At 37.3% G+C, this 20,072-nt stretch overlaps 1 protein-coding gene across 1 annotated transcript; it reads right to left on the reverse strand.

Moving 5' to 3' along the window:
- Positions 1-415: 415 nt before the first annotated feature.
- LOC132547218 (uncharacterized) lies at positions 416-11,786 on the reverse strand. Its single transcript, XM_060210983.1, has 8 exons — positions 11,780-11,786; positions 10,994-11,641; positions 9,135-9,533; positions 7,844-8,002; positions 5,154-5,527; positions 3,315-3,438; positions 868-947; positions 416-469 (listed from the first exon to the last, which is right to left on the reverse strand). The coding sequence occupies exons 1-8, from the start codon at positions 11,784-11,786 to the stop codon at positions 416-418; spliced, it is 1,845 nt and encodes a 614-aa protein (XP_060066966.1).
- Positions 11,787-20,072: the final 8,286 nt, after the last annotated feature.

The raw sequence follows: 20,072 nt of genomic DNA on the forward strand, positions 1-20,072 counted from the left end.
TAGATCAACACTGCCGCTCACACGAGACTGAATCTACGAAATTACTCTCACGAGCAATTAAAATTAACTTCACCTTTACTTTAAAAGGATATCTGTTTACAATGTCGGTCGCTATATATCTTTACTCTTCTTGAAGTCGAGGATAATTCCGTCTCTTTAACAATATCCTATTGAACTATGCTACGTGATAACGAAGGCGAAGTGAATTCAATTTCAAAGGTACAGTCCTATGTATTGTTATGTTATAGCATGAAATTAAATCTGATCAAAGGAAAAAATCTTATCAATCTTCGTCATCAGTGAAAACAAAGTACAATGTGGAAAAAATATCGAAAATTTAAATTACGGTATTACAGAGTACATTTTGAAGCTATTAATTTATTTTTTTCTATATACACATCTTGCTGAGGTATGTTCACACTGGAGGACTTCCGGAAAATTTACCATTCAAACAGTCACCAATGCAAACCTAAAAGGAAAGCAACATTATTTTTACTGATGGCATAATCAAATGAATAGTGATGAAATATTATTCAAAAACTAAATTATGGTTACAATAATCTTGACTAGATTGTAATATGCCAACTTATTCAGTATACTATGCTTTTTAGTGATCAAGACCACACTTTTTAAATAGGCAATATTGTAACATTGAGCAAGTTATCTGCATAAACATTTTGTAATGAAAATCACTCTAACAGATTTGAAGTCATTTGACTCTATATCAAATGTCATGAAAGGTGTAATTTTTATGCAATAAATTTTACCACAGTGTAAATGTTGATTTAGGAAAGAGAGACAAAAGAGCTAAAATTAATTGTTATTCCATGTACCTTTATAATCAGCATTAATATTTGATTTACTTACATTGTCCATTTCACCATGAAAGCCGTCTTGGTCTAAGCATTTTCCAATTTTCAGTGACTCTAACCCTACTTTCAGTTCACCTGAAATTTAAAGTTGTTTGCTACATTATCAAACGTACCTCCTTTTCAGAAGAGTTGACTATTTATACCATCTATGATATAGGATGTAATTATGAATTGTATTCGTTATTTATTAGATCGATTTGACGGAACAAAAGACATACAATATGAATAGAATAGCACCTGTTAACGCATATTTCGACTTAGATAGCACCTGTTAACGCGTATTTCGACTAAGATACAATAGAACTGAATTACGAATTATACTGCGTCCTTCTAGCACTCGCCACTGATGCCGAGGGACTAAATTTTGAAAGCTATGAAATGACTGAGGAAACCAATATTAATCAAAAGAGTGTTGTGTACCAGTGTAAATTATTAACGATGTTAATATTTGAATGATTACAACGTGTTGTTATTGTTAGTGTAATGTTTACGGCGCTGCAGGTAAGTGTGCTTTCCCCACTACATTGCCGTAAGAGTAAATAGATATGGGATCTTATCTGCTATTTCTTAGCGACGTGTTTTCCTAATAACACTCTTGACGCTGTCTCCCGTATGAACTTAACCTGACCGGTCGCCTTGTGTTCTGTCCAGAGGCCGAGAGGAAGACTGCTTTGTGTTCCGTGACAGAGAGGAAAGTTTTTACTTCTGTCCAGTGGCCGAGAGGAAGGCTTTGAATTCTGTCCAGTGACCGAGAGGAAGGCTTTGGATTCTGTCCAGTGACCGAGAGGAAGGCTTTGGGTTCTGTCCAATGGACGAGAGGAAGGCTTTGGAATCTATCCAGTGGTCGAGAGGAAGGCTTTGAGTTCTGTCCAGTGACCGAGAGGAAGGCTTTGGGTTCTGTCCAATGGACGAGAGGAAGGCTTTGGAATCTATCCAGTGGTCGAGAGGAAGGCTTTGAGTTCTGTCCAGTGGCCGAGAGGAAGGCTTTGGATTCTGTCCAGTGACCGAGAGGAAGGCTTTGGGTTCTGTCCAATGGACGAAAGGAAGGCTTTGGGGGTCTATCCAGTGGCTGAGAGGAAGGCTTTGGGTTCTGTCCAGTGGCCGAGAGGAAGGCTTTGGGTTCTGTCCAGTGGCCGAGAGGAAGGCTTTGGCTTCTGTCCAGTGGTCAAGAGGAAGGCTTTGGGTTCTGTCCAGTGGCCGAGAGGAAGGCTTTGGGTTCTGTCCAGTGGCCGAGAGGAAGGCTTTGGCTTCTGTCCAGTGGCCGAGAGGAAGGCTTTGGCTTCTGTCCAGTGGTCAAGAGGAAGGCTTTGGGTTCTGTCCAGTGGCCGAGAGGAAGGCTTTGGGTTCTGTCCAGTGGTCAAGAGGAAGGCTTTGGATTCTGTCCAGTGACCGAGGGGAAGGCTTTGGCTTCTGTTCAGTGACCGAGAGGAAGGCTTTGAGTTCTGTTTCCTGGCCGAGAGGAAGGCTTTGAGTTTTGTCCAGTTGTCGAGAGGAAGGCTTTGAGTTCTGTCTAGTGGCCGAGAGGAAGGCTTTGGATTCTGTTTAGTGGTCGAGATGAAGTCTTTGGGTTCTGTCAAAGGGACGAGAGGAAGGCTTTAGATTCTGATTAGTGGTCGAGATGAAGTCTATGGGCTCTGTCAAATGGACGAGAGGAAGGCTTTGGATTTTGTCCAGTGACCGAGAGGAAGGCTTTGGATTCTGTCCAATGACCGAGAGGAAGGCTTTGGGTTCTGTCCAATGGACGAGAGGAAGGCTTTGGATTCTGTCCAGTGACCGAGAGGAAGGCTTTGAGTTCTGTCCAGTGACCGAGAGGAAGGCTTTGAGTTCTGTCCAGTGGCCGAGAGGAAGGCTTTGGATTCTGTCCAATGACCGAGAGGAAGGCTTTGGGTTCTGTCCAGTGGACGAGAGGAAGGCTTTGGGTTCTACTCAGTGGTCGAGAGGAAGGCTTTGAGTACTGTCCAGTGGCCGAGAGGAAGGCTTTGGATTCTGTCCAGTGACCGAGAGGAAGGCTTTGAGTTCTGTCCAGTGGTCGAGAGAAAGGCTTTGGGTTCTGTCCAGTGGTCGAGAGAAAGGCTTTGGATTCTGTCCAGTTGTCGAGAGGAAGGCTTTGGGTTCTGTCCAGTAGCCGAGATGAAGGCTTTGGGTTCCGTGGCCGAGACTTACCCGTGTCTTACAAGTAGTAGTTTCTACTTTCTGCTTAACGTTCAGCATTTTGGTAGTATAATGACTAGTTAGCCCATTGTCAGTATAAATTCACCCGTTGTGGTGTCTTGTTGGATGCATTCGACAGTGCACTTCTGTTCTGGTGTTATTGCCGTACTATTAAATGAGGGCTTACACAAATATATCACATCCTCTCAAAAATACAGTCGCACAACACATGAGGCAAACAAGAAAGCATTTTTTATTAGATGATATGAGAGAACCCGAGTTAAAACGTACCAGTGAGTTCCTTTGTATCGAACTGTCTTTCTATGGATGTTCCTGTGTCATAATCAATCGTGTTTGTAGATGCCGTGAGTCTCTGTCCGTCAAACAACAGTTCCAAGGATGTCCACTGGTTAGGCTGGCAGGAAAATGACGTATATCATTAGATTGAACCGAGGTCATGAATATCAAATACTGATCAGTATCTCAGGGACATTCTGTATAGACCACATAGTGACGAGGTCTAATCATCACATGTTTATTTTTATTTTACTTTACAATGACAATAAAAAGTACACGATACACTGGCTAGTAAGACTAGAAGTGTTATGACCCGTACTTCTATAAAAGGAGTGAATGGGTTTATTTACATTTTCGTCATTCATCAGAAATCAATAGAGATCCGATTATATGAATACAGACTCAACACTACCGGAACCAAAACAACCATACTGTATCAATGTTCCTTCTAAAGTGATATCATATTATTTAGTCTACCTTGTCAACGGCTTTCACGGATAATCATGTGAAGTGATCTCACGGAAAACCTTATAAAGTTGTCTCACGGATCGCATTTTAAAGTTGTTCCACGGACAACATTGTAAAGTGGTCTCATGAACTGCATTTTAAAGCGATCTCGAAGACAACCTTGTAAAGTAGTCTCATGGACTGCATTGTAATGTTGTCTCACAGACAACCTTGTAAAGTGGTCTTATGGACTGCATTTTAAAGCGATCTTGAAGACAACCTTGTAAAGTGGTCTCATGGACTGCATTGTAATGGTGTCTCACAGACAACCTTGTAAAGTGGTCTTATGGACTGCATTTTAAAGCGATCTTGAAGACAACCTTGTAAAGTGGTCTCACGAACAACCTTGTTATTTGGTCTCACAAACAACCTTGTAAAGTGGTCTCATGGACAACCCTGTAAAGTGGTCTCACGGACAACCTTGTAAAAAGGGATCAGGGGCAACCTTGTAAAGTGGTTCCGCGAACTACCAGGTAGAGTGGACCCAACGACTACCTTATAAAGAGGTTTCACGGATCGCATTTTAAAGTTTTCCCACAGACAACATTGTAAAGTGGTCTCACGGACAACCTTGTAAAGAGGTCTCATGGACTGCATTGTAACGTGGTCTCACAGACAACCTTGTAAAGTGGTCTCATGGACTGCATTGTGACGTGGTCTCACGGACAACCTTGTCGAGTGGTCTCACTGACAACCTTGTAAAGGGGTCTCATGGACTGCATTGTAATGTTGTCTCATTGACAACCTTTTAAAGTGGTCTCATGGACTGCATTTTAAAGCGATCTCGAAGACAGCCTTGTAGGACAACCTTGTAAAGTGGTCTCACAGACAACCTTGTAATGTTGTCTCACGGACAACCTTGTAAAGTGGTCTCACGGACAACTTTGTAAAGTGGTCTCACGGACAACGTTAAAAAGTGGTCTCATGGACTGCATTTTAAAGCGATCTCGACGACAACGTTGTAAAGAGGTCTCATGGACAACACTGTAGAGTGGACTCCAGGGCAACCTTGGAAGGAGATCTCCTGGAATACGTTGTAAATTGAAGTTACAGAGTATCTTAAGAAGTCTCAAGGACAACCTTATAAAGAGGTCACGTGGACAACCTACCTTGTAAAGGGGTCTCACGAACAACCTTGTAAAGTGGTCTCACAGACTGCATTGTAAAGTGGTCTTATGGACAACCTTGTAAATTATCTCACGGACTATCTTGAAAAGTGGTCTCTCAGTGGGACAGCAGTAATCTTTTACTGTAGACGAATAATATTATCTTTTTTACGAATATAATGAATACACCCCAGTCATCAAGTTAGAGGTATATACTCACCTGAAACGTATGTGCAATACTAGCATTTCCATTATTCTTCGTAGTACCTAAGAATATCACATAGTGTCTTCCAATGGATTTATCAATAATAATGGCCAAGGAAGGCGAAAGTCGTGAACCTCTGGCTGATATCACGGTTCGACAATTAGAAATAAGCACTTGTCGATCTTGTCCCATCCCAGGTTTAGACTTAAACAACATTTTTATGTTCATTTTCTTTGAGAAACGTTCATTGAATGAATACATTGGAATAGCCAGGTATGATCCACCATTAAAATGACCACGCCCACCACTAATGTCAACGTTATTATGGTTTTCTACTTTAACTGGATTCATGACCTGCTCAAAGTCGACGCATACTTCCGGTTTGCATTCTGTGAAATGTAAAAGAACAAAAATGAAGTACACAAAGAAACATGAAAGAATTGATGTATTGAATGCCGTATTTTCCAATCTATCATATAATTTGATCTTATGGAAGCAGGATGACACTCTGATAGCCAAGGAATAGCTGGTGAAAACCGTATTTGATATTATTATATGACTGGTATTTTTATTGCAGCTGATTGGTCAAAACGGACGTGAAAAGTCTTGATCAATACCGATATTATCTATTTTCCCAAAAAATTAGAAACGATACAGTTGATCGGATCTGTTTGGTCTAAAAATAGCACTGGCAGGGCGATACGTGATGTATTGCATGATCTGGTCTAAAATTTCCATGACGCAATGCTCGTCGCTAACTATAAACAATGAAGATGTCAGACGGTGAGGAAAACGCCGAACCAAAAAGTCGCTTTTTATTAACGAGGATCAAATAATGGTAGAGACAACCTGTCCAGGATTCTGCACTAGTAGTAGTAGTAGTTTTGTAAGTCATTAATTATTGTAATTAGTCTAGTGTGCGTTCATTGTCTTATTATTCCAGTCCCGTGTCACTGTCTACACTTGTGTTGTCAGTTGTGAAGTGCCACGTGCTTGTGTTTATGTCCTGTCACCTGTGACCTTTTATATTACCCTTTACCGGTCTTTCTCTTCAACTAGACAGATACAAGACAAAACCACAAGACTTGATGAAGAAGCAAGCAGAGTCGGACTTAAGATCAACAAAGATCAAACTCAAGTGATGAGAATCAATGCACGGAACGAGAGTACCATCAAACTAAGAGGTATGGACATCGAGGATGTAGAACAGTTCACATACCTAGGAGCAACAGTGTGCAAAGAAGGTGATGGAATGAAAGACATTAAGAACAGACTTTCAAAAGCCAGGGGAGCATTTATCCGGCCCAAGCATGTATGGAACTCAAGCAACATCCCGAGGAAAACAAAATTGAAACTGTACAAGGCATTAGTAATACCTGTCCTACTCTATGGATGTGAAATGAATAAGGGTGATGATCGGATGGTAGATGTTTTCCACAACAAGTGCCTCAGGAGAATTCTCAAAATACAATGGCAAGAACACATAAAGACGGAAGAAATATTGGAAAGAGCGAGCATGAGACCAATTAGCCAGGAGATAAAATGCCGCAGATGGAAACACATTGAGACAGGACAGAAACAACGACTGCAACGTTGCCTTAACCTGGGCCCCAGAAGGGAAGCGGAAAAGAGGAAGACCGAAGATGACGTGGAGAAGAACAGTGGAAAGAGAGAGAGAAGAAGCAGGCTGGAAATCCTGGAACGAGGTGCGGACAGTGGCAACAGACCGGCAGAGATGGAAGCGTTCTGTGAAGGCCTTATGTGCCACGAGGCACGAAGTGGATAGGTAACAGGTTACCAACATGTGACCACATTCCTGAAATCTGTTCAACACCTGGTACATGCAGTAAGGGCATTTGCCGCCCAGACTACTCACCTGGACAAAGCCAGTCTCTTCAATCTCAGGTATATATTGTAATAGTTGCTGTAAATTATTTTATTGATATATTTAATGAATAGCAATTGTATATATTTATACAATTAGTGGTAACACCTTGTAATTATATTATTCCGATTATTGTGTTTTTTTCTATATCTAAAACTCAGTGAGATGTATTCAGTCTGTCAGCCATTATTGATAATTATCTATTAATTAACTATTAGAAGCTAGTATAACGCTGTAAAGTGGTATGTTATTATAACAGTATCTAATATCGTATTACTTATCAGTAGATCAGGTACCGTAGCATGACACTTACCCATGCCAGTAGGGCATGGAACCCTTGTCGTTTCAATAGAGTAAGTTGTTAATGAAATATGAAATTATAGTAGTGTTTTTATCATTATCTACGTTGAAGTTTATTCTGAAACGTACTTTGTGGAATAGATAAATTGTAATCTATCTCTGTGCCAATATATTTGATTTTAATCAAGGTAGTTCAGGTTGTCTATATGTCATGTTTTGAAGTGTTGTTAGAGTAATAATATATTGTTAAAGAAAGTCTTGCTGTCCGTGTGAAACATATAGTGAATATTGTCTGTTTTATTGTTTTTGGGGTGTTTTATGTGAATTGGAATTGAATAAACCTGTGCATCGGAGATACTGAGTTGCATCATGCAATGAAATTTACTATTGTATTGTATTGTAAACGTGCAAGGTCAAACGATGACCTGTGATGTACGCCCCACAAATTTATCGATATAGGCGATGAAATAAATTTTCAAACAAAAAACATTGAAATGCAGTTTTGACACGATATTCTTACCTCTGGGTAGAGTGTCTAAAACATCTGCTGTAGGAAAGTCACAAGTACACTTCTTAACACTGAAGACAAGGTTTCCAGGACAAGACATCACGTGGTTTTTGTTTGTATTACCAATGGACTGAAAGGATCCCGTACCGACCGCTTCAAGAGAACAGTCAGCTGGAAGTAGGAAATCGTTCACAACATCATAATAAATTCAATATATAATGTAAAATAATTGGGGTTTATTTCCATTGGTTTTGTGGGCATTTTACAAATTCACACCAGCTCTTAGATTCATTTAAGTAGATCTAATGAGTTATAATTACCCACGAAACCCAAGTATCAACGCAGTAATGATTTTCTGAAGAAAATAAATTGAGCCCACGAAAATATACAGTTTTACAGTACTAGATTGTACCTAAATATTGACCACAGCGATATTAGATGAATTCAGTATATATGAACTCTTCCCCTCTACATCCGTGTGGTAAAAACTAGAAATTTATAGCAGTGTCATCTCGTAAACAATCCTTCTTTCAAATAGTATGTACTTTCGCGAATTTCACGACCAAGGTCGCGAAAGCAAATAGTTCCGATGAAATACTTTACAATGATGATGACATAGCGAAAGTGAATAACGCGAATTTTGTGATACGAAACAAAAACAAAAAAAATTAACAAAATTTCCGAAAGACCATGTGATTTGTTTGTTAGTAATCAGAAAATGATAACACAATTGTTACTTATCTAGGACACACATATTCGTAATAGACCTGTGTGTCCTATCTAATGTAATTATGTTGTGATCATTTAAAACGGCCATTTTATTATTGACATATTTTCGATATATTTCATTTACACTAAAGCTGGATGCTTTTGATGAACACAAACGCTCTGCTATATAGACTCAATTACATGCATCAATTGATCTTTAACTCGACTTCACCTAAAAGAAATATGTATTCTGTCAAATGGAACAGCCATTCTGAAAAATTGCTGTTTCTGTGCCCTTAATACTGTAAAATGGTGTGTTTTCGCGGTGCTCTTTTTTGTTTTGTTTTTCGCGGTGTTCATTTTTTGTTTGTTTTTTTGTTTTTGTTTTTAATTTATTGTTTTATGGATAATTGATGTTGTGGATAAATAGAGCTCAATACTTCTACTTATTTTAACAGTAATCAAAATAAATTACCAAAATTAACGATTTCATAAAACTCATAAAAATTGTCATGCGCTGGATATCATTTATTGTATCATAATTACACATCTTCTGGTTAGAGTAAACATTTCAGTGTGATGCACAATTACTCACGATTTGGAGAGGGCTGTATTGTTACTGCGGTGACTTCCTGTCTCTCTAATTGTATAGCATCTACTGGACACGGCATAATACACACGTCATCATCAACACAAGTTCCATTCATAAATGATTGTCCTTCAGCACAGCACATGGATTTGGACTTCTTTTCATGACATTCGTAGAAACTACGACAATTGAGGTCGTTCGGGTACGAGATGATGTCTATGTTCTGACAGGGGTCAGGACATTCGGTCGTGCAGTTACTGTCTTCTACACATCGACCAGACCTGTAGGAGAAAAACTTCTCACAACATACCGGAACAGAATGTCCTCTTTCACATGACCAAAATGCACGGCAGTTATCATTAAGGCCATTTTCATAGGATTTAATTTCAGGATTTCTACACAGGTCTGAAAAAGAATCATTATGAAAATATATATTCCTTGTATAAATTATAAACTCTATATGTTTATTTTGATTTTTGCATCCATAAGGTTTTATTGTTATTGTAATACACATTAGGGCCCGTATTCATGAAATCTTAGTCAGGCTTGAATAGCTGTTTTGTGCCCAGGTTCAAATATGTTTTGCGATAAAGCTGTCACTCGAACGTAGAGTTTTTCAATGAATAGGATAACATTTTGAAATGCTTCTATGCTTGTTTGTTAAAGTCTTGTTTCATTATTTCAGCGGGTATAATGAGCATGAGAATGGTTTCATAAACACGGGTCCTGGTGTTCCGAAGAGGTGAGCGTCTTCTGCTTCATTGTCGACACTCGCAAGGTGAATTTGTATACAAGTAACAAGTATCGTTCTAAAAATCATGACTAACATAAAGCATGTTCAATAGCAAAAATCATGAATTAATTTTAAATAAATATATATGTTTTCATGACGTCAACTTAACTTTGGTTGAATATTGCAGACTTTGTATAGCAAGAGATTAACTTAATATCTATCAGCAAATTATCGTTTTTGAAAGTAACTCGAGTTCAGTTTGTTGTCATAAAGGGTTTGAGTATCCAATGTGAAAACTAAACAGGTATAACATCATAGTAAACAGAAAGGAATGTGTTTACTTTTCTGCATGTGGGAGCTTAATCGATAGGTGTTCATTATAAATATAATTCTACCTGTGGGGCAATCCGCCATGTGGGAGAATTGGCACGTGTTTGACGAGTCGGACCAAAACGTTCCGAAACCACAGAACATGGTAAAAGCTGTCCACTTCTCATTTTGATAGATACAATGAACGTACTTCCTGCAGTCACGTGGATGTTTTAGGAAACACGAATTTCTTACGGTGATACCCGGGTTGCATTTTTCACAAATAGCTGGAAGTAAATACCGGTACGTTTGTTTTTATGTAATACTGATTATTTTGTATCAAACACCAACCATGTATTAACATTTAGAAATGATTTTACTCAAAGATTAATAAACCTGTAGATGATAAGAGTACAATCAATTAGATAGGGAAATTCAACATCCTCGGGTAAATATTCCTTCATAATTAACAGAACCAGATTCATAAATATTACATTTCAAATTTTGTGTCAGATGCTAATTGGTCTACATCCGATCACGTGGTACACTACGTATGCAATTCAACATCGAATTGTACCAGCGAATGTTCTGTGACGTCGCATAATTTCAGCCAATCAGATTTTTTCATCAAGTTGCGCAACAGTGCAATACGATGTTAAGAATGTGGTATTAATGACGCTGTGGTGAACGGTATGGGGTAAAATGTATTTCAATGGCATGAAACCATGCATCTTAAAAAAGATGTATTTCTTCAATAACACGACAAAGATAAATGAATATTGGTTTGTAAAAACTGAAAGTCGAGTTAAAGTACTGAACTAACCTGAATCATATAGTTTATCCTTATCGGCATTAACTTCTTCTAATGTAACATATGGTCCAGAAAACAACAAATCCGTGTCCTTGACGACATTTCCGGTGACCAGGTCACTTCCGATTGTTTCGATGTTATGTGCCGATGATAATTCTGTGCCTTCTACGACCTCAGTATTAGTTACAGCAACGTCTTTTTGGTTACCTGTAGGAACTGAATCAACTTGGTTTCCTGAAGAACCTGTGTCAATTTGAACATCGGGGGCACCCGCGTCGATTTGGTCACCAGAAAGGATTGCTGCTTGGTCACCTGAAGGACCTGTGTCAGCTTGGTTACCAGAGGGAACGGCATCAACTGGACTTCCAGATGGAACAACATTTACTTGGTTTCCAGAGGGAGCTGAATCAGCTTGGTTTCCAGAGGAAACAACATCTACTTGGTCACCAGATGGAGCTGCGTCAATCTGGTTTCCAGAGGGAACCGCATTAATTTGGTTTTCAGATGGAACAGCGTCAATTTGGTTTTCAGGGGTAACTGTATCAATGATATCACTTATTGATGGTAGTTCTATGGTGTCATTTAGAGAATTATCGAAAACACCTGCAGGTATTTCAATAACACCATCAACAACTGCAGTATCATTAGCGGGAGCGCTATCTGTAAACACAAAATTGACATACTGTAAGCTGTTTTGTATAAGGTACTGAATTCATGTTGACACGACGAAAGGTTGTGGTTTTATCAAATGCACACTTTCGAAATTGTAAAATTTGAGTGAGTAGTAAAACATCTCACCTGACATACGGAGTAGAACCAACAAACCAAACAGCCGAAATGTATGAAGCATCTAAAGTAGAAGAGAAATAACACTAAGTTCATGTTCCATAATCAAATGTACATGTATATCATAAAAAAAACTATTGAATGTTGAGCTTATTTTCTTTGAATGTCTTTAGTGTTCTCTCTTTATTTATTTTTCCCCCTTTGATGTTGAAAATGCGAGTACACCCAAAACAGGAGGTAACATTCAGTGTTTCAAATAAGGTTAATAAAAAGCAAAAATTGTTTTCTTAAAGTCTATTCGAATTGTTTTATCTAACATGCCATGTGTTATTTTACTACATCCGTCACATATGTAACTACACCTGTCATATATTTTACTACATCTGTCACATATGTAACTAAATTCGTCACATATTTATTACACCTGTCACATATGTTACTACATCTGTCATATATTTTACTACATCTGTCACATATGTAACTAAATTCGTCACATATTTATTACACCTGTCACATATGTTACTACATCTGTCACATATTTACTACACTAGTCACATACTTTACATCTGTCACATATGTTACTAAATTCGTCACATATTTATTACACCTGTCACATATGTTACTACATTTGTCACATATTTACTACATCTGTCACATATTTACTACACTAGTCACATACTTTACATCTGTCACATATGTTACTAAATTCGTCACATATTTATTACACCTGTCACATATGTTACTACATTTGTCACATATTTCAATTTTGAATATTATTTCAACAGAGGTTTTAATAGTGGACACCATGCTTAAGGATCTTCTCTTGTGAAGCCCGACCAAAGGAACATTTATTCTGGTAGTTTATTTTTGAGATATTTGGGAGAGTTAGCCATTACAGTGTAATTTACAGTAAGCTATAAAGTCCTACGTGAACAGTGTAGTCTGAGAGTAAACTATGAAGTCCTACGTGAACAGTGTAGTCTGAGAGTAAACTATGAAGTCCTACGTGAACAGTGTAGTCTGAGGGTAAACTATGAAGTCCTACGTGAACAGTGTAGTCTGAGAGTAAACTATGAAGCCCTACGTGAACAGTGTAGTCTGAGAGTAAACTATGAAGTCCTACGTGAACAGTGTAGTCTGAGAGTAAACTATGAAGTCCTACGTGAACAGTGTAGTCTGAGAGTAAACTATGAAGTCCTACGTGAACAGTGTAGTCTGAGGATAAACTATGAAGTCCTACGTGAACAGTGTAGTCTGAGAGTAAACTATAAAGTCCTACGTGAACAGTGTAGTCTGAGGATAAACTATGAAGTCCTACGTGAACAGTGTAGTCTGAGGATAAACTATGAAGTCCTACGTGAACAGTGTAGTCTGACAGTAAACTATGAACTCCTACGTGAACAGTGTAGTCTGACAGTAAACTATGAAGTCCTACGTGAACAGTGTAGTCTGAGAGTAAACTATGAAGTCCTACGTGAACAGTGTAGTCTAAAGTTAAGCTATGAAGTCCTACGTGAACAGTGTAGTCTAAAGTTAAGCTATGAAGTCCTACGTGAACAGTGTAGTCTAAAGTTAAGCTATGAAGTCCTACGTGAACAGTGTAGTCTAAAGTTAAGCTATGAAGTCCTACGTGAACAGTGTAGTCTAAAGTTAAGCTATGAAGTCCTACGTGAACAGTGTAGTCTAAAGTTAAGCTATTGATTGTAATTTGAACATTGCAACAGCTTTTATCCAAATTAACATTGATGTATACAAGAACACAGCTGATGTGCCAGCTCACTTATTGTATCAGACATATAAAAAAGTTCCGTGCAATTATCTGGACTGTATCGATTGTTTTATTTCAAGGATTTAAATAAACGTCTTCGTTTGTTATGTTTTACCATTCAATGAAAATCCAGAGACAGCGGGATACCATTTAACTGACGGAAACACGTTTAACCTGGATAGACATGGATTCAATTTGTAAAACGAAAAGAGTAATTAATATTCTAGTTAGTTTTTGCTAAAACAAATGTCAGTTTCAGTACTGAGCGAATCATTCGAGATGAGCATTTTACACCTCACTAATACAAATCGTTTTCTGTATTATGCGTGAAAAAAAATTTAGTTTATTGAATTACAGTTGTGGGATCGCACAACGTTACACGATGGACATGCACAACATAAATATACGCTTTACATTATAGGGGTGTATATATAAAGTGCAAAATACTAGCTACTGAAGGGTATATCCAACACGTTTCAAAATACACATTTTTCACACAAGCATGATAGATTATGATATATTGTATATGATTGTGTGTAGCCATACTGTAACACTACATTTTTAAACAAGAAAAGTAAAGTAAGAATCATTTTGTGGTTCTATCATAAGATTTACCTGAGAATAAAAAAAAAACACCAAGTAAATCCACAAGTGACAATATCAATTTTTTCTATTTCAATTTTATTTCATTCCATATGCAACAGCATATATGGTTGACAATATACATACAAATAATAACATTTATATTTACACAAGATGGCGGAGAACATTAGCTGTAACCAATAAGATTAAGACACAAAATTCATGAGTGTGCATAGATATCAAGCAAATTTTAAACGGAGCGGTGTTCTGAAGCACCAGTACTCGGAAGTGTTACTTTTGACAAATGAAAATGTATAGATTAATTAACAATTGCTCAAAAATACCTCGAATATCATATGTAAAAATTATCTAAGTATTTATTAATTCTTTTCTCTTTGCCGTAGCATAAATCAGAAACCTGCCAAAATTCCTGAGAGTTTTTACATTATCACTAGGTAATAGTTGAATAATTTTGAATACAGATGACCGACGATAAAATATAAGGCTTGATGTATAAGATACGTAATTCTGAATAAGATGGACATAGTAAAAAAAAAAAAATAATTTCATCTTCTATTTCATTACTGTCGTACAAAGTGCATATTCTTTGAGAAATATTAACACCATGGTATCTACCCATTCAACTTATGTGAGCTCAGCCTATATTTAGACAGTATCATTATTAGCTCACCTGGCCCAAAGGACCAAGTGAGCTGATACCATAGCGTCCTGCGTCCGTCAATTTTTCATTTAAACGACTTTTTCCAAAATACCGGATGGCCTAGAATCATTATATATGGCTGGAAGGTTCCTTTGATGAAGCCCAACAAAGTTTGCGAAAAGAAATGACATTGACCCATATTCAAGGTCACATATGTCAAATGTGTTAAAACCTTTAAACGACTTCTTCCAAAATACCGGAAGGTCTAGAATCATTACATTAGGCTACTATGTTCCTCTTATGGTGTCCTACAAAGTTTGCTTAAAGAAATGACTTTGACCAATCTTCAAGGTCACAGGGGTATAATGTGTTAAACCTTTAAATTAGATTTTTTTGATTATCCAAAACATCTAGGATAATGATATAATTCTAAAATAGGCTCTAAATGATGCCCGGTAATATTTGAGAACAGAAATGACCTTGACCCATATTCAAGGTCACGACAGTCAAATGTGTTAAACCTTTGAACAACTGCTGATTAATCTTAAGGCCTAGGATTATAATACTTGGCCAAAAGGTTCCCTTTATGGTTCCAACATAATGTGTGAAAAATAGTTTGACCCATAAAGCATATTTAAGATCAATTGGGTTAAATTTGGCCAAAGGCTATCATATTTGGCCAGTAAAAGTTTTATAAAGGCATGTATACAAATATGTAGAACCTTCCAATGACTTATTAAAGGAATATATTTGGCTGGGAATTTTCTTGGCATAATTTGTAATAAATTATAAAGACCTTTCACAGTGATGTCACACTGTTCCTAAAAATATATTAGGCCAGGTCACTTGGAGGTCTGAGAGGCTTGAGCTAAGTAATGTGAAAAAACCTACATGTTAGCCAATTACTTATGTTCTATTCACAGCATTAAAATGCAGAAAACATGATCGGAAAGAGAATTGCAAGAGCTCTATTTTGATTTAAGATTCTTCATAATTATAGCATTAATAAATAAGAAATTTTAAGTTGATACCATTTGCTATGCAGTGTTTATAGGCCTACAGTAAACTGTTATCAGTATATCTCCAGTAACCAGGGCTTAACTGACCATAGTGACATCAGTAATGATATGCATGAAACGTTTTATTATTGGTTTCGAGTTAGGATTATGGTTTATAATTACATGTACCTTAACGTTTCCTGTCTTTATATTTAATTGTTGCTATATATTGTTGACTTGTGCAAGTCTCAAATATGTTGTATCTGTGTTTGTAAACAATGATCTAAAGGGCAAGTAAGCTTCTGCTGTCCTGGGTCATCCGTCCAGCTATAACTAAGAGTTTGTTCTGCTATATTGTTTGACCATCTTCTTTCCTTGATTTAAAAGAAAGCTATCAATTATATTTAACTGGATACATCATAAGAAAGCCTCAATTCAACATTGCAAAGACGAGAGGGGGCTGACTACTAAGGGACAGAACCCATATGGAGTAATTTTTCATATTGCTTTTAGCATCTACTGTGGAACATATGCACATGTATAGTACTGTTGGTCGTAAAGATCCAGGTGAGCGATACAGGCCCTCTGGGACTCTTGTTTTCATAGTTAGTGGTTTGTTGAGGTACGATTGTGTAACAAACCGATCAACTATATGTTTATACAATGTACACATTGCGGAGCTTTCAAATCTACTTCTTAAGTCTTGAATAAATATATCCTGTATACGTTGTTTATATATCAATAAGAAATACATTTCATTTGAAACACCTTGTGCCAACCATACACCTCCAAATCTAAATAAATCTGGTTTCGAATGAAACATCCAATTTGCCTTTCAATTCGGCTTCTTGGTATCAAGATCAACTAATTCATAATAACAAGCTCTTAACATACAAGTATCTGTCTTCAATAGTTGTAGCCAATACTTAACAATAGTAACCTTTCGCTGAACATAAGGAAAGCGACATCACTCGAAATACACCATAGAATTATTAACATTTTTCTTTACACACAAAAGAGATTTTAAAAACGACAAATGTACCTTTTTAATCTGTGGTGCTATGTGAGAGCCCAAGACCTCGCAACCATAATTAAAAATACATGATACGTAAGCATCAAATAATGATAACTTAATTCTACATTCAAAACAAACTTGTTAGTCCTACAACTGAGGAGATAATACGCCTTTCTACCTTGTGCAGCTATGTTTTTTTGTGCTATTGTAAATTTACCGTTATAATTGTATACCAATCCTAAATAACAAAACTGATCTACAATTTCTATATATTTTCTATCAAAATACCACCGTTCATTTGGTAATAATCGTTTACTTTTTGCTAAAAACTACTATCTTGGTTTTATCGAGATTCACGTTCAAGTTCCAGTGATCCGAGTAACTATTCATAAAATCAAGAATATTTTGGAGCTCAACAATGTCTTCAGAAAATAGCACAGTATCATCTGCATACATGATTAAAAACAAATTAAGGTATTGTATATTACAGCTTTGACAATTGGATACAAGAAGTTCTGATTCCATGTCATTAACAAACAAGGAAAACATAATCGTTTATAAAGATTCACCTTGTAATAAACCGACTAGCAAGTCGTACATTGGAGACAATTTACCGGCGACCAAGCCGATACGTATCGGGGTTACCACTCGCCGCTTTCTGAAGTTTGAAACCCTTTACGATAACCAAGTGCTCCTTCTATAGAAAAGCATCACGCACAAAGGTTTCAAGTGTAACTAAATGATTGTAGGTACGTCGCTGAGATCTAAAGCCGCTTTGTAGGGGGCAATATTATGTGATTGGATTCCAGAAACCAATTTAATCTTGAATATATCATCTGCTCTAGAGTTTTACAACGTTACTCGTGAGTGATATTGGGCGATAACTGGAGGGATTTGTCATGTCTTTACCCTGTTAGGGGATAGGAATCACAGTTGCCATTTTCCATGACTTTGGGACATTCCCCGATCTAAAAATATAATTGAGAATATCAAGATGTTTTTCTAATGACGGCTCTGGTAGATGTTTTAGAAACTGATAGTGAATATCATCAGGTCCTGTTGCAGAGTCATGTGATTTTTTCAATGATCCTTGAAGTTCTTATATTGAGAAAGGTCAATTGTAAGTTTCATTGTTTTCGGAAGAGAATTTCAATTTAGTTTTTTCTCGCGTGGTCATATATTTTTTGGAATGATTATTTGCAGACGAATTTTTTGAAAAAAAAAGCAGATCCTAAAGCTTTTGCAATGCCAAATTTCGATGTGGCTAATTTACCATTAGTTTTCAGATGTCAAATTGTTTTGAATGATGTTTTACTATTGATTCGTTTAATCACATCCCATACATTTTTGGTGGATGTATTGGAAATTAATTTTGACACATAACATCTTCAAGACAAGTTTTTGTGTAAGCGTATAGCGCGACGGGCCTTCGCCCGAATATTTTTTTTTTTTAGTTTTATTTTTTTAGCTTTCGTTTGTGGGTTTGTTTTTAATTGCCTCAAGGCGGTTTTCCTATCGTTTATAGCTTGATCACAATCTTCATTAATCCAAGGTTTTTTTTCATTGCATTTTCTTTTGGACTTTGGTATACATTCTTCGGCTATCTCAAGAAGTACGGTATTAAAGGATTCTATCGGGTCTTCTAAATTCAGGAAATCAATGGTGTTGAGAATTTTGGTACCGAGATGTTCAAATTTACTCCAATCTGCTTTATATAATTTCCAATGGGGAACATGCTCGCTCTCTGTTGATCCACAACTCCTTAGAAATATTGGAAAGTGGTCGCTTCCACAGAAATCGTCATGCACCGTCCATTCGAAATCGAGTTACAAAGATGGGTGATATAAAGTTAAATCAAGGTGCGAGAATGTTCCGGAAGAGGGATGCCAATAAGTTGGAGATCTATTATTGTAAAGGCAAAGTTTATTTTCAAATGTAAAATTTTCAATTTTTGTTCCTCTGTCATTAGTGTCGGGAGAACCCCAAAGGTTGTTATGATCAAAGTCACCCAAAAGTATGAAAGGGGGAGGCAGTTGCGATAGGAGTTCGTCTCGTTGGTTGTGCGTAAAATCAGAGTTTGGAGGGAGATAGATGGAGCATACTGTAAGCGTTTTACTACCGATGAAGGGAAGGTGTGAACGTTTCAAGTACTGTAGTACTGAACAAAGTATTGATAGTATTGTACTGAAGTACTTCACCAATCGAATTCCTTAAATTTATGCAACAAGCTCTCTGATTGGCAGAGCCAAGTCTAGATCGATTGTGGGTGGAGCCAGGTGAAAAAATACTGTGCAGACATCGGCATTTTACAAACACTCGACTGTCGCGAGAGGTTAATTGGAAGAGTCCAAGTCACAGGTGGCTTCAGATCAGACCTAATTGGGTTGTCCCATTTTTTTCGTTCTACACCCAATGATACCTTGCTTTTCCATCGATGGTACAACGAGAAAACGAAAGTTACTCCGTACTAAACTAATTTACGTACAAAATATATATCAACAGGTTAGATCACTGGGACCGGAGAATTCATAACATCTTAACAGTGAATATAGTCATTCTGTACTAGTTTTATTTATTTTTTTTTTAAAGGGGGGGGGGGGGAGGGTTGGCTCAAAATATTTCGGTTTAAGCCCAAGCTCTATTATATGTAACAAAGAATTACGAATTACCTGGGACCTCCTGATATATACCGATAATTCATACTGCATTAAAAAATAAAGGAATTCTGTGGTCCCATATATTTTTTATTTTATTTTTTATCTTTCCATCGAAAATTATACATATCCGCAACATGTGAAAAAACTTTGAAGTTGCTTGGGCGGAATATCTAGAGCATTTACTACTGCAAGTTCCAGAAATTCTGACACAAGTCGGGTATTTGCCCGAAGCCTCTGTCTCATGACATTGAATACATATTCAGTTACGTTGTATTCCGGGGAATAAGGCGGCTGAAAAACCAGGGACACGCCATATTCTTTCATCATATTTCTTAAAATGCGCTCTCCCTGTCTATGGTGATGGAATCCACAATTATCCATCACAACCACATCGCCTTGTACAAAAACAGGATTCCCCATATCGTTCGTATCGGACATAATTTCGTCGAAGAAAATTTTGCGTACTGTTGCCGTCGTCGGACATTTTTCCATCGATTACTTAGTAATTGTTATGTAACTGATAGTGTACAATAACTCCGCCTACCGGAACAAATTGGGTGTCAGATCAACTATTCAGGTTGTCTAAACTCCGCCCCCGACCAATCACAGAGGTCGTTGTATACT

The sequence above is a fragment of the Ylistrum balloti genome, unplaced genomic scaffold (genome assembly GCF_031769215.1).
Source record: "Ylistrum balloti isolate Yb309-2 unplaced genomic scaffold, AGI_CSIRO_Ybal_v1 Utg369938, whole genome shotgun sequence".
NCBI lineage: Eukaryota > Metazoa > Mollusca > Bivalvia > Pectinida > Pectinidae > Ylistrum > Ylistrum balloti.

Excerpts from the sequence above, each read along its gene's own strand:
- LOC132547218 (XM_060210983.1), bottom strand. Across the intron at positions 5,528-7,843 it reads TTTAGACACTCTACCCAGAG|AATGCAAACCGGAAGTATGC; the intron begins GTAAGAATATCG and ends TACATTTCACAG. Across the intron at positions 3,439-5,153 it reads GTATTGCACATACGTTTCAG|CCTAACCAGTGGACATCCTT; the intron begins GTGAGTATATAC and ends TTTTCCTGCCAG.